Below are 13,617 nucleotides of genomic sequence, written 5' to 3' on the forward strand. Positions count from 1 at the left end.
GGCTGGGGCAGGGGTGGGCTCCCTTAAGTGCCCCTTTAAGTGCCTTGGTCCGCTGGCTTTGCAAGGGCCGTTCAGCGGGCCAGCAGGGGCAGTAGTCCCCCCCATCCCCCAGCGGGCTTAGTTTAAAGCCCGGTGGAGCAGGTCAGCCAGCCTGTAGTGTAGTGTTTCAGGTGTCCTGCCCCATGATAGGGTCCCTAGAAGCACCCAGAGTACTGAGGGCAGTAGGAACTTGGTGGCAGGGGAGTGGGCAAGCTGTTGAGCTGTTCACCTTCCTTCCCTTTTCTGTGGAGTAGGGGGACGGAGGGAGCACAGCACTGGTCTGGGGAACCTGTGAGTTCCCAAACCCCTGCAAACGTTACAGGAAGTTAAATGCATCTAAATAATACTCTAAATAGTACCTCATTTGAAGAGGTTCTGTTTTGGAATGCTACAAATGGCATTTATGCCTGGCCTTTTGACACCATTTCAGAGGCATTTAAAGTGCTTCAAATGTTCTGTTTCTCCACAGCCTGGTTTTGTTGAAATTTGGTTAATGACGAATAATGCATTGCTCTTGAAGCAGTGATATTTTTGACAGGTAAACACTGCCAAAAGAAGCAAATTGTTCATTGGTATGGTAAGCACTAGAAGCTGCATACTGTAAAATAAATGTGTGCTTGTATACAGAAAGATGAATGAGTGGAAAGGTCTTTACTAAGTGTGTTAATATTTAGAATGTTTATTTAGTTACAAGAATTCTTAGTTCATCTAAGAATATAATTTTCTTTTGATCATTGAATGACTTCATTCTTTAAATTTGGGTACAAGGCATGCAGAACATGAAGAATATAGTCTGTCTTTTAGATTCTTTAATGTGTATATATGTGTTTGGGAATGTCAGATATAAATAGAGTAACTGTAACGGAGATGTGAAATCTGGGACACTGCTCCTACCCCTCCAGTGCTGCAGGGGGCGGGACACCACTGGTATTCAGGCAGATAATGAGTCAATGACCCACTGTCTTAATGACCCATTGTTTTCTTCACAGATGTTAACCAATCCCCTTTTTAATGGTTATTCCACTAATCAAGCTAACCTATTAGAAATATTTTGCTGTCTGCTGGGGCTTCCTGTTTTGCCTTTCTTGCCACTTTGCCTCCCAACTCCGCACCCAGGACACTCATTTTAATTTTCACTAGCCTCAGAAATTGGAGACTGTCCCTGCCAATGCATTATTCATGTCCTTGTTTTTTTTCTCCTAGGTGTTACCCCAGTTGATGGGACTCCAAGCCAAACTTATGCAGAGTGTTACCCAGTTGTACTGGATGGTTCCTTGATGGGCTGGGTAGAGAAAGATTTGGCTCCTGAAATTGCAGATATCCTTCGGCGCTTTAAGGTAGCATGACTTTACCAAAAGAACTCTGAATCTAGCACTGGGAAATGCAGTGTAGTGCACCATGTGTCTTCAGGATCTGAAATTTTTAGCATTTCCTTTTAATTTTTTTTCCTGTTTAATTTTTGTATCTGGCCCATTAATTTGGTTTTATTTGAGTTTGAATTTGATTATATGTTTATTACATTTTATATTATGATTACATAATCCTAATGTTTTATAAAATTGATATAAAGGCATCATAGAATTAAAAATGTATGTGGCTTTGAGTTTTATAGCAGTTGGCTGCAGATTTTTAAATTTCTCTTGTTTTTATTTGTGGAGCTCATTGGCGATGCATAGGGGTGCACATGGGTGCACATGTGTCCCCTGAGTGTGGCGGTGCACCCCCTGGAAAAAGGTACTGCTGACACTGCTGGTGGTGCTTGCGGGCAGTTGCTGCTTGCCCCCCTGCCCTGCCCCTCCCTTTGCTGCCAACACTGCCAGCCGTGTCTGTGGGCAGTCTGCAGTTGCCACTGGCTACTGCCAGCAGCATTTGTGGGTGGTCGCCAACCACTGGTTGGCACTCACCCCCACCACCAGCAGTACCACGGCCACCTGCAGGAGCTCCCTGCTTGCCGTTGACAGCGCTTCTGCCACCTGCTGCATTCATGGTGGAGCTATTTATGTGGCTAAGATTTTAATTTGGCAGAAAACTAGCCTATGTAATGCAAAAAAAAGTGATTCAGATTTCTAAATAGTTATTTCATTCTGGGAACAGGTGTTGCAAGAAAAGAAAATTCCAGCATGGACAGAAGTGGTTCTTGTTCCAATGACAGGAAAACCAAGTCTATATCCAGGATTATTCATCTTTACTACCCCTTGCAGGATGGTACGGCCTGTGAGAAACGTGGCCTTGGGAAAGGAAGAATTGATTGGTACTCTGGAACAGGTATTGTGCAAGTGTCCCTATAATGCATGTATATTTATTTTATTTTTACAAAGCACTGGCCAGTAGTGAGTTCTCCTTCAACCAAAAATAACACTTGACAGAACATTTTTGAAGAGTAAAAACAAGGTGATGGTGCCCACAGATTAATTAGGACTTTCAAAGATCAGTCATGCAAACCTATCTTCTTGATTTGTTTTTCTGGTAACTACAGTGTATTTATAAGGATTTTTTAAAACCTTTTAAGTTACTCTTACAGAAGGCTGTTGATACAATCTCCTCCAACATTCTCACAAGCATGCTAAGGAAGTAGAGGTTGGATGAATGGATTGTAAAGCAGGTAGAAACCTGGCTGGATTATTGAGCTCAGAGGGTAGTAGTCAATGGCTCAATGTCTGTTTAGCAGCTGGTATCGTGGAGTGACCCAGGGGTTGTTCCTGAGGCCAGTTTTGTTCAATATTTTCATCAGTGATCTGGAAGCTGGGATAGAGTGCACTGCCAACAGGTTTGTAGATGGCACCAAGCTGGGGGGAGTAGTAGATATGCTGAAGTGTAGGGCTAGGATTTAGAGAGATCTCAATGAATTGGATGATTGGACTAAAAGAAATCTCATGAGTTTTAATTGGGACAAGTGCAAAGTCCTGCACTTGGAATGGAAGAATCCCATGCACCAGTACGGGTTGGGGACCAACTGGCAAAGCATCAGCTCTGCAGAAAAGGACCTGGGGGTTACAGTGGGCAGTAACCTGAATATGAGCCTGCAGTGTGACTTTGTTTCCAAGAAGGCTAACACCATACTGGGCTGCATTTGCAGGAGTCTTGCCAGCAGATTGAGGGAAGTAATTATTCCATTCCTGCTCTGCAGTGGTGAAGCCACATCTGGAGTACTGTGTTGAGTGTTGGGCCCGCCACTATACAAAGGATGTGGACAAGTTGGAGAGAGTCTAACAGAGGGCAACAAAAATGTTTAGAGGATTTGGGAACATGACTTATAAGGAGAGGCTGAGGAATCTGGTTTTATTTAATTTGGAGAAGAGAAGACTGAGAAGGGATTTAATAGCAGCCTTTAACTATCTGAGGTATGGTTCCAAGGAGGATGGAACTAGACTGTTCTCAGTGGTGGCAAATGACAGAACAAGGAGGAATGGCCTCAAGTTGCAGCAAAGGAAGTTTAGGTTAGATATCAGGAAAAACTTTCTTACTAGGAGGGTAATAAAACACTGGAACAAGTTTCCCACAGAGATTCTGGACTCTGTCCTTGAAGGTTTTTAAGACCCAGCTAGACAAAGCCTTGTCTGGGATGATCTAGTTGCGGATGGTCCTGCTTTGAGCAGGGGGGTTGGACTAAATGACCTCCTGACATCCCTTCCAACCCTAATTTTCTATGATTCTATAAATTTTGCTGTTAACTTTTCTGGGTGGAATTAATATCTTATGTGCATCTGTCCTGTGGTGTTTTCAGAAAGAATCCAACTCGGACACTATAAAATCCAAAATACCTAAGGCTGGAAAGCTGGAATAACCTTCTACCCTTCTATCTACCCACTTTCATACTTTCAAACTCTCCTTTCCTTCATTAGGTTTGTGAATGTCCCATCTGAGATGGGTAGTCTCATTCAGTCATCTTGTATTTTGCATAAATCCTACTTGCACACTGGTATAGTTGGTTGTGTTCAGTAACAACTGAAGGGATGAGTGGAAGCTAGTAGCAGAAGGCTGTGCTTGTTGGCACCTTTTAGAGACTAACTAGTTCAGAGAGTCCATAAGTTTTTGTAGGCAACAGTGCCACAGCACCCTGGGGTGCCACAAAGTATTAGCACTGTTAGGTATGCAAACATAATTCTCAGGAAGAAATGAAAAATTTCAGCTAGGAATCCATAGCATTAAAAAAAATTCTGACCTGCCGTGATCTTTCTGAGTCCTTTGCAATAGAAGAATTGCTTTAGTATTTTTCTGTAGTCCAAAAATGAGTGAAAACTAAAAGCTGGCATTTTCCAAAGGGTCCCTTGAGTCTAAAAAGCTTGAGAATCACTTCTCTAAGGTGTTATCCTGTCCTGTCTTCAATGGCTTTCATTCCTCCCATTGCAGACGGCATTTATTTACTGTCTTTCCCTTTAAAAAGATCAGGTTGATGACCAAGTTGGTCTCTGCTTCTCTTAGGTCTTCATGAACATTGCTGTCCTTGAGGATGAGATTATTCCTGGAGTAACTACCCATCAAGAGCTCTTTCCTCACAGCATGCTGAGTGTAGTTGCCAACTTCATTCCTTTCTCAGACCATAACCAGAGTCCAAGAAACATGTATCAATGTCAGATGGGTAAGTATTGCATTAAATAATGTCACCCTACATTTAAAGGTTGAACCAAGCATCCACTTCAGGAGGAAAGGAGGAATCAAGTTCTTAATTCCTTCAGTCCCCCTTTTGTGGCATCTTCTTGTCAGAGTGGTATTGGAAAAACAAATTTGCAGCTTAATTTTTTTTCTGTACGTAGTAAACTGAACATATTCAAAACTTGCATCTCTGATATGTTTTTATCAGGAGCAATGAACATTTTACAGTACAAAACTGTTGGACAGGGATGTTCCTTTTAAAATTGTAATAGTAAGAAATAGAAGATTTAAACAATATTTCTTTTCAAACAATAGGAAGGGAAATATATTACTACAGGAATTTTAAGAAACTGTCTGGAATTTGACCCAGGGGCAAGAGAGAAAATGGTAACTTGAGTAACACTATCTTAAAGGGAGAGTTTAGACAAACTTTGGACTTGGAGAAAATACCAATTTTTATCAGTAAATATGGAAACCTGTGGGGTTGAATCGGTTTTATCACTAACAGCCACAGTGGAACTTAGTGTCTTTTTGTCACTTGATGAATCTCACTTTTTTTTTTAGGGAAGCAAACTATGGGATTTCCACTTCTTACTTATCGGGACCGCTCGGATAATAAGCTATACCGGCTTCAGACCCCTCAAAGCCCTTTGGTACGGCCGTACATGTATGATTACTATGACATGGACAGCTATCCAGTTGGTACCAATGCAGTCGTTGCTGTCATTTCCTACACAGGCTATGACATGGAAGATGCAATGGTAAGTCATTGAAAAGGAAATGTAATGCTATCTTGTCTCATGGGGACAGGAGTCAATAGCTCAAGAGGCCCTTTCCAGTCTGTGAACATAAATTCTCAAATCTCTAGATGTAAGATTCTCTAGATGTAAAGGCATGACCTGAAAATCATTTTACTACTTCAGCAAAGCTGGCAAAATAAAATCATATACAGTATAACCTCATAAATTGGGCACGCTGGGGACTGAGCACCTGCTGGATATTTTAAAATGCCAGATATTTGAAACCAGAGCAGCTGTTCACGGAGTGGGGGATGTGGGGGAGGGAAGCAGCTGCCAGTTCTGGAGCAGCAACCGCACATGGAAGAGCAGCACAGGGTGGTGGATGGCAGCGGCAGCCACCATGTGCAAGCTTCCCCCTCCCTGCCTGTCTTGTTAGCCCAGGGTGCTTTGGGAGAGGCTAAATGGAGCAGATGGTGCAGTATTGGAGGATAAAAGTTGGACGCTGATGAGCATTACTTCACTGGCTTCTGCTGGGGCATAGACTTGCAGCTATGAAGAAGAAGGGGGAATATGGTGGGCTTAAAAACGGTTGTAATACTTATTGTATATGGTGTGGTAGCATGGTGAGCTGGTGATCATTAACTGTAACATTTATTTTGGGTGCTGCATGTCCACCAGTTGAAAAGTAGCTCATGTCTGAGATATGTGTGTTTGTGAATATGAGGGGGTCAAGTCTAGAGTCAGTGGGAGCTGTGTTTTAAACAAGATCTTTATAAACGGACTAGTTTTAAGTTGAAATATAAATATCTCATCAGCCAAAGTTTCTAACTCAGGGTCAGAGGGGCAGAAATACAGGAAATAGCATGAGAATAGGGTGTTTGTAAAATGGGGAGACTGTTCAATCAATGTAGGGTGCTGGCTGTAATGTTTAAAAATCAGGGTTTGCAAAAGGCTTGTTGGAAGGACTTTTCTTGGATTCTTGTTTAACAATGGATGTTTTTCAGATCGTGAGTAAGGCTTCATGGGAGAGAGGATTTGCACATGGAAGTGTTTACAAGACAGAGAGCATAGACCTCGCTGAAAAAATCAAACAGGGAGATGACACTCTGGTGTTTGGAATCAAGGCCGATAATCCAAAGGTTATGCAGAAGTTGGATGCAGATGGGCTGCCATACATTGGATCCGTTCTTCAGTACGGGGATCCTTACTACAGCTACCTTAACCTCAACACAGGGGAGAGCTTCGTCGTTTATTATAAGTGAGTTTGAACCTCGGTAGTTTCAGTGACAATCTCAAATGCAAATTTGAGAACCATTTTAACAACAGACAGTGCTGTCGGGCTTGAAGAGTCCTTTGTACATTTCCTTGCCTTTGGAAGGAATGGGCATGCATGTTCTTCTCCACACATGATCCTTGCTTTGTTTGCAGTACACAGTGGGCTTTGTCTGGAAATTAATTGGGTGTTTTATGGCACAAGATGCTCTTGTCGATAGGACCGTGCCTCATTGATTACAGAAATTAGAAGGCATGTAGTGAATGAGGCAGGGAAACGAAAGGAGAAATGATCTCGTGGTTGAGGCAGGTGAATGCTGCCTTGGAGAAACTGTTTCTATTTTTGCCTTTGCAACAGAGTTCTTACATGTTGCTGGACAAGTTACTTAAACCAGATTCTTCCCAAATGGCCACTAAGTAGGCGCTTCTCGGTTTTTGGGGGGGGGGGTTTAAGTGATTTTTTTTTTTTGATATTTCAGCAGATCCTGGGGTCTGCTTTTTGCAGAAGTTCTACACACCTGTAGCTGCAATCAAACTGAGTAAGAGTTGTACTTCTAAAGATGTGCTGTGTAAAGTATGCAAAGAACTGTGTCCCAAGTGTCTGCAATTGGGCACCCTAAATCAGTACTTTTGACCATAATGTTGCAAGAGAGGGATAATACCCACTCATCTTCACAACACCCTTGTGAAATAAATTATGGTTAGTATTAAGTGCTTTGTGGGCTTAATCTTTTAAATATAGTTGAGAGTGAGCAGGTGTGTGAAAACCCAGGGAATTGGACAACTGCACTGTGTGTTTACAATTGGAGAGGTGCAGTGGTCCCAAGTTTCCTTCCAGGCTTGGGACAAGGGTGTGCCTTCATGGCTACAAACTGGTCTGCATCATCCCATTAAGCCTGTCACGTCCCCATCTCTACTTATTTTCCCAGTCTCAGTCTGCTTGCCTCCCTGGTCCTAGTCTCCTTCTTCAGGTTTTCTGCACAAGGCCCAATCTCCTAGCTAATTGTATGATCTGCCCCCTCCTATTTCACACCACAGGCTTTTAGTCCTAGTCTCCCTCTCTAGGATTGTTGCCTTGTTTCTGGCTTGTTCCCCATCACTTGTAGTTCCTAGTGCCAATCTCTTCTCAGCCTCCTCTTCCTAGTGCCAATCCCTGGCAGTTTGCCTGGCCACTCCCAAACCCCTTCCCCCACCCCACCCCACCGCCAAATGTGCATGTGCACACATCTTTCATCATATCTAGCTCCCAGTCAAGTTCCTTTTTACCTTCTTTTCTCTGTTCAGATCACATGGGTGCCAGCAAGGGCAGAGGAGAGAAGAGGGATCAAGTGAAAGCACAGGAGATGTTTTCTAAAACCAACCCTAATATTATCTGATCTCTCTGCCTTCAAAACAGCTTCTTTCCCTGAGGAAGTGCCTTCTTACCCAACTCCCAGATGGTTTCCTGTGTCTTGGCTGCAATATTTATAGTCCCTTTCTGAAAGCAGTTTGAGATTTACTTTTTCTTCAGGCAGAAGTGCCTGGAACAAAACTGTATAGTGAACTGTTCTGAAAGTTTTGCTGACCTAATTTTCCCCTTCTCCTTTCCAGGAGTAAGGAAAGCTGCATTGTGGATAACATCAAAGTGTGCAGCAATGACAGTGGAAGTGGAAAATTTAAAACTATTTGCATCACTGTGAGAATCCCTCGTAATCCGACTATCGGAGACAAATTTGCCAGCCGACATGGGCAGAAAGGTATTTTGAGCAGACTCTGGCCTGTTGAAGATATGCCATTTACAGAGAGTGGAATGGTTCCTGATATTCTCTTCAATCCTCATGGCTTTCCATCCCGAATGACCATTGGAATGTTAATTGAGAGCATGGCAGGGAAGTCTGCAGCGCTGCATGGCCTTTGTCATGATGCCACACCCTTCACATTTTCAGAGAAAAACTCTGCCTTGGAATATTTTGGCAGGATGTTAAAGGCTGCTGGCTACAACTACTATGGCACGGAGAGAATGTATAGTGGGATCAGCGGGGTGGAGCTAGAGGCAGACATTTTCATTGGAGTTGTGTACTATCAACGCTTGCGCCACATGGTTTCTGACAAGTTCCAAGTGAGGACAACAGGAGCCAGAGATAAAGTCACCAACCAGCCCATAGGTGGGAGAAACGTTCAGGGTGGGATTCGTTTTGGAGAGATGGAACGTGATGCTCTGTTGGCTCATGGCACGTCCTTCTTGTTGCATGACCGTCTGTTCAACTGCTCTGATCGTTCAGTAGCTCATGTCTGTGTGAAGTGTGGGAGCTTGCTTTCACCTTTGTTGGAGAAGCCTCCCCCATCCTGGTCTGCCACACGCAATAGGAAATACTGCTGTACTGTTTGCAACGAGAGTGACACAATTGACACAGTATCAGTGCCTTATGTCTTCCGATATTTTGTGGCCGAGTTGGCAGCCATGAACATAAAAGTGAAACTTGATGTGAAATAACACTCTGGACATAAGTAACAATTCATGTGCCATGGGGAAAGCTGAATTTAAATATACAGACCTTTTATTTGGAGAATTTTAAAGGATTCATTACTTGAAATCTTCCAACATCTCTAAGGCTTAGTAAATCTATATGCTTAAACTGGGAAGACAATCTGCTAAATGATTTAGAAAAGAGAAAAGATGTGCATCCCCCTTATTAGTAATTTCTATCACGCAGTCCCTTGTGCTTGCCTTTCAGACTGGCCAAAAGTCTTTTTGGAAAGTCAGAGCGCTCCACACTACTCGCCTCGTATTTATTGGGCCAGTCCAGGGGTGCTCAACCCCCAGCCCATAGATCTTATGCAGCCCATGGGGCTCCCCATGGGTTTGGAAATTTGGCGATGGGAGATTGGTAGCACCACTTCCCTACTTCAAAATTTCCAGACCAGTGGGGAGCCCTGGGCCCTACATGCTGGATTGGGTGTCCAACCCCAGTGCATGGGGGTTGGCAGAGGCAGTGCTGGGCCCGGGGTGCACTCCTGACAGGAGTGAGTGAGAGGGCAGTAGAGATATGCTTGTGGCTGTACTCTGGTGATGAAGTCCCAGTCCCAGAGCAGGGGCATTGTAAAGCTACTCTGTATTGGAGAGAGTGCCTCAGAGAGGCAGCCTCATTGGGGCTACTTCTTTAGGCATGGCAGACAGAGACATCAGTTCTGATCATTGGAGTGGAGCAAATTGCTGCCTGTGCTGTGTCTGTCTTGCTCCGCTTGCCAGTAAAAAAGGGCAGTGCCACCCTCAGCATTCTGGCAGTACAGGGATGGCCATTACCTTATGCTCCTACACAGGCACTAAGAATGGAGAGAGCAGGTTTCTTGCTGCAGCCAAAGACAGCAAGCAGCCTAAGGCCAGCTGCTTCCTGCCTCTTCTGCTTTTCTCACTACAGGCTGATTTTTTTAAGCAGGCTAGTTCTTTTCATGCAGGATTAGTCAGGTTCTAGTTCAAGAGTGTCAAACTCATCCAGCCTTTGAGGCTGGACTGGACCCACAGACCAGCCCCATATTCCAGATCGGGAGTGGGCACTGCATGTGGTATAGTCCCGATCCAACCATTGTTCTGCCCAGCCCTGGAGGCACTGCTCTGGGGCTGTTCAGCATGGTGCCAGAGCAGCGTTTACATGCAGCATGGCCCTGGAGTAGCTGTGTTGCTTGCAGCAGCTGCTCTACCCCTCTAGGATGTAAGCTAAAGCCAGGCATCCTGTGGCATGCACAGACCCATCCAGTACACCCCACGTGCTGCCTGAGAGTCATTCAGACCCGGGGAGGGGGGCCAGATGATTAAGGTTCTGCAGACCAGCTATATATTTGTCATCTCTGTCCTAGTTGGTGTGTCCCTTCCTGGTTTTCAGGTTGTAGCTGGTGTAATCCTGCTATACATGAGGGCAAAGTGCTGTGAAGAATCATTTTTCTTAAAGCTTTTTTATCAATTTGTTGCTATATCCATGGCAATGTTATGCTGTAAAAATATATCATTTTTAGCTTGTTTAAAATTTGTGGCAGAATATGACCTGGCACCATGCTACCTGACATGGGGCCCATGGTTGCCAGTCTCAAATAGAATAACAAATCAGTTAAGTGTTAAGTAAGAGGTCTCAATCTATACATACCTGTGTGCACCTGTAATTTCACTTGTGGGTAGCCCATGTGACTCTTTACAGGATCAAGGCTTACGTAGTTACTACAGGAACAGGTCCACAATTTGTATTCAGCATCCGAGAGTCGAATTATTTGCCAAATATTATTGACAGTATGAAAAAAATACTTATTTTAAAAACATCTTTGTTTGTTCCACAGGCCAGTATAATATAAATGCCCCAATTAAAGAGCTTTATTTAAACATTATTTAAAACAAATTAAGATCTGAGAGAATGTTTTGAATCATTAAAGTCGTGCAAGGACAGTGGAGACTGCTTACTTTGCTTACTGCTTACTTTGCTGCCAGAGTTTCACTTACTCTTGCTGACATGAGAATAAATATTTTTTCTTTTTAATGTTAGAAACATTTATGTATTAGAAAAATACAAAACTAGCTTGCAGAATTCATATAAAACTAAACAAATTATGCTAAAATCTGTGAACGCTACCTCAAGAGGTTATTAACTTGCAAATATATTGTATTTTCTAGTAATTATTATGACAAGTAAATTTCCAAATAGAAAAAATCATTGCTTGTGGTTGTAACATAGTTTCTGTTTACAGTTGAAACTTCCATCCTCTCCAGTATCTTCATATGAGTTGGATGGGATGGGAAATAAATACGCTGTATCCAAAGGGGTGTGTATGATGGATGTGGAAGAATACTTAATGAAAGAAAAGCATCCTAAAATGCTCACTACCTCCTCGTTCAGAGTCTGTTTATAAAAACTGATTTATATGGCTGTGTTTTGTCCAGAGTTTGGAGGGTTAATGGAACTGGTTCAGTGGTACTGAGCACTTGAATCCTTTGCTGAGACTTGTGTCAAACATTAACAAGCAGCTTCAAACTGAACTATGGCAAAGCTGCATGATCCCCTTCTAATACAATGGAGTGGTGCAGCAGCATAACTGGAAACTGTGTGGATCCAGCACTGTGCTCTGTCTTGCTGTGATGCTGAGTAAGGGAAGCAGAAGGAAGTTTGTCCCAATAAACCTGGTCCAGGGTGAGGGAGAATTTGAGCTCTGCGAGATGCTCTGGTAGTATTTCAAGTAGCTAGTGGTCTTCCTGCCACAGAATCTGAGCCCTTCCTCCTTGGGTGCCCCCTCTGGGTTTCCAGGAAAATACTAATCTAGAGCTCACGGGTGGACACAGAAGCTCTGCCTTGCTATTCCATGGGATTTACTTGGGCTGGTAGGTTTGTATTCCTTTACCCTACTGTCCTCAGCCTGTGACATGACTAGACCCACTATGGGGTAGAGGGATATCTGCTATAGAGGGGGCTGCAATGGGAGGAAACTGAGCCTGGAGGCCCCTTGGTGTGCATACTTAGGCTGGCAGTATCCAAGCTGTTTCCAGTGCCTTTCCTTTGACAAAGGAGTGACTAAGCCCTGCACTTAATGTGACTGCCTAGTCCAGGGGCGGGCAATTATTTTGGGCAGAGGGCTGCTTACTGAGTTTTAGCAAGCCATCAAGGGCCACATAACAGGCAGCTGGGGAAGATAAGTATTTATTTTCTAAATTTTTAGGGGCCCTTCAGGTCGCATGTGGCCCACGGGCTGCATTTTACCCACCCCTGACATAGTCCAAGCTATTAGGGACTGGTTGTCCTCCCATTTGGCCCTCTGTCCTCTTGTCTTCATTGTGCAGAGGAGACTGTGGGAAGGGGGGGAATTCCCTGAGCAGCCACAGTGCTAGTCTCCCACCTGCCTCTCCTGCCTGACCTTTTTAAATGATTAGGGTCTTAACTCAGCAGGAGGCTGCCCTTTGAATGCCCTGTTTTCCTGGGCCTATGTATACAGCTCCAGTCACACCTGTACTGCGTCCCAAGCCTCACAGGTGACACGCACGTGCACACACGCGCACGCGCACACCCCCACCCCACCCTGGTGATCCTGGGTCTCAGGGACTCTCATTCCATTCCTAGAGCGCAGCGGGTCATTGTGCTCTCCTTTGCTCTAATTTTTGACCCCCACTTGGCCTTCCCTCAGCTGAGGACTTATTGGGTTCAGCTTCCTACCTGAGCATTCCTTTTTGGCCTCAGGCGCCCAGAGGCTTATCTGGACCTTGCAAACCCTGTCCTCAGGGCCTTGCCTCTCTCGCCTCCTTGCTCTCAGGAGCTCTCCACTCTTGTGCCTGCCAATAGGTGCCCCTCTGTACCCTGCTCTGCACCTCCGCCGCCTCTGAGGCACATACTATACCTCCTATGCTGCTGGGGTTGAAAACCCCTGCAGGCTCAGGTGCCACTCATTGGCAGGCCTGGCTCACCATTCTCACTCTGGGGTTTTGCACCCTACATGGGCTTAGGTGGCTGCAGCCATGCCTGGCTCCACTCTCCAGGGTCTTACACCCTACATGGGCTCATGTGCCACACCAGGGTGCGCCTGGCCCCCAACTGCCACCGATGACAACCCACCCGAAGGTGGGGGCTGGGGTTAAGGCACCTCTACCTGCCTTTCACTGGGGAAGTAACTGGCCTGGCATTTCCTGGGGGTTCCCATACCACTAGGAGCCCTACCAAGCCACCCTTCCCTAGCAGGGTGCAGTTTTATATCATGTCCAGGACTAGGAGCCTCCTAGCCATCCCCATAACCTCCTGCCATTATCTCCTAGTTGTTCTCAAAGCAGCAGCTCCTCCTGGAGATGTTGCTTCCCTCAGTGCCAGGCAGCAACTGCTGCCTACAGCTCTGCTGGCCTGGATCTACAATGGCCATTCAGAGCTGGGGCAACACTTGCCTCATGCTCTTAAAGTGGCAGACACCAAAGAGTTAAAGTGTTACAGAGACCAAAGTGGGAAATTTCTTATGTGATACCTTTGACTATTCATTC

General features: G+C 44.7%; 1 protein-coding gene across 1 annotated transcript in view; it reads left to right on the top strand.

The window, feature by feature from the left end:
- Positions 1–11,322, top strand: part of POLR1B (RNA polymerase I subunit B) — a 32,575-nt gene extending 21,253 nt beyond the window's left edge. Inside the window, exons 9-14 of the mRNA XM_019548977.1 lie at positions 1,243–1,376; positions 2,134–2,304; positions 4,462–4,618; positions 5,197–5,393; positions 6,377–6,630; positions 8,235–11,322. Coding sequence (XP_019404522.1) covers positions 1,243–1,376; positions 2,134–2,304; positions 4,462–4,618; positions 5,197–5,393; positions 6,377–6,630; positions 8,235–9,117 — 1,796 coding nt within the window. The 3' untranslated portion in view covers positions 9,118–11,322. The remainder of the gene's footprint in view (positions 1–1,242; positions 1,377–2,133; positions 2,305–4,461; positions 4,619–5,196; positions 5,394–6,376; positions 6,631–8,234) is intronic.
- The last annotated feature ends 2,295 nt before the right edge of the window (positions 11,323–13,617 follow it).

The sequence above is a fragment of the Crocodylus porosus genome, unplaced genomic scaffold, assembly GCF_001723895.1.
Source record: "Crocodylus porosus isolate Cpor-Errol unplaced genomic scaffold, CroPor_comp1, whole genome shotgun sequence".
Classification (NCBI taxonomy): Eukaryota; Metazoa; Chordata; order Crocodylia; family Crocodylidae; genus Crocodylus; species Crocodylus porosus.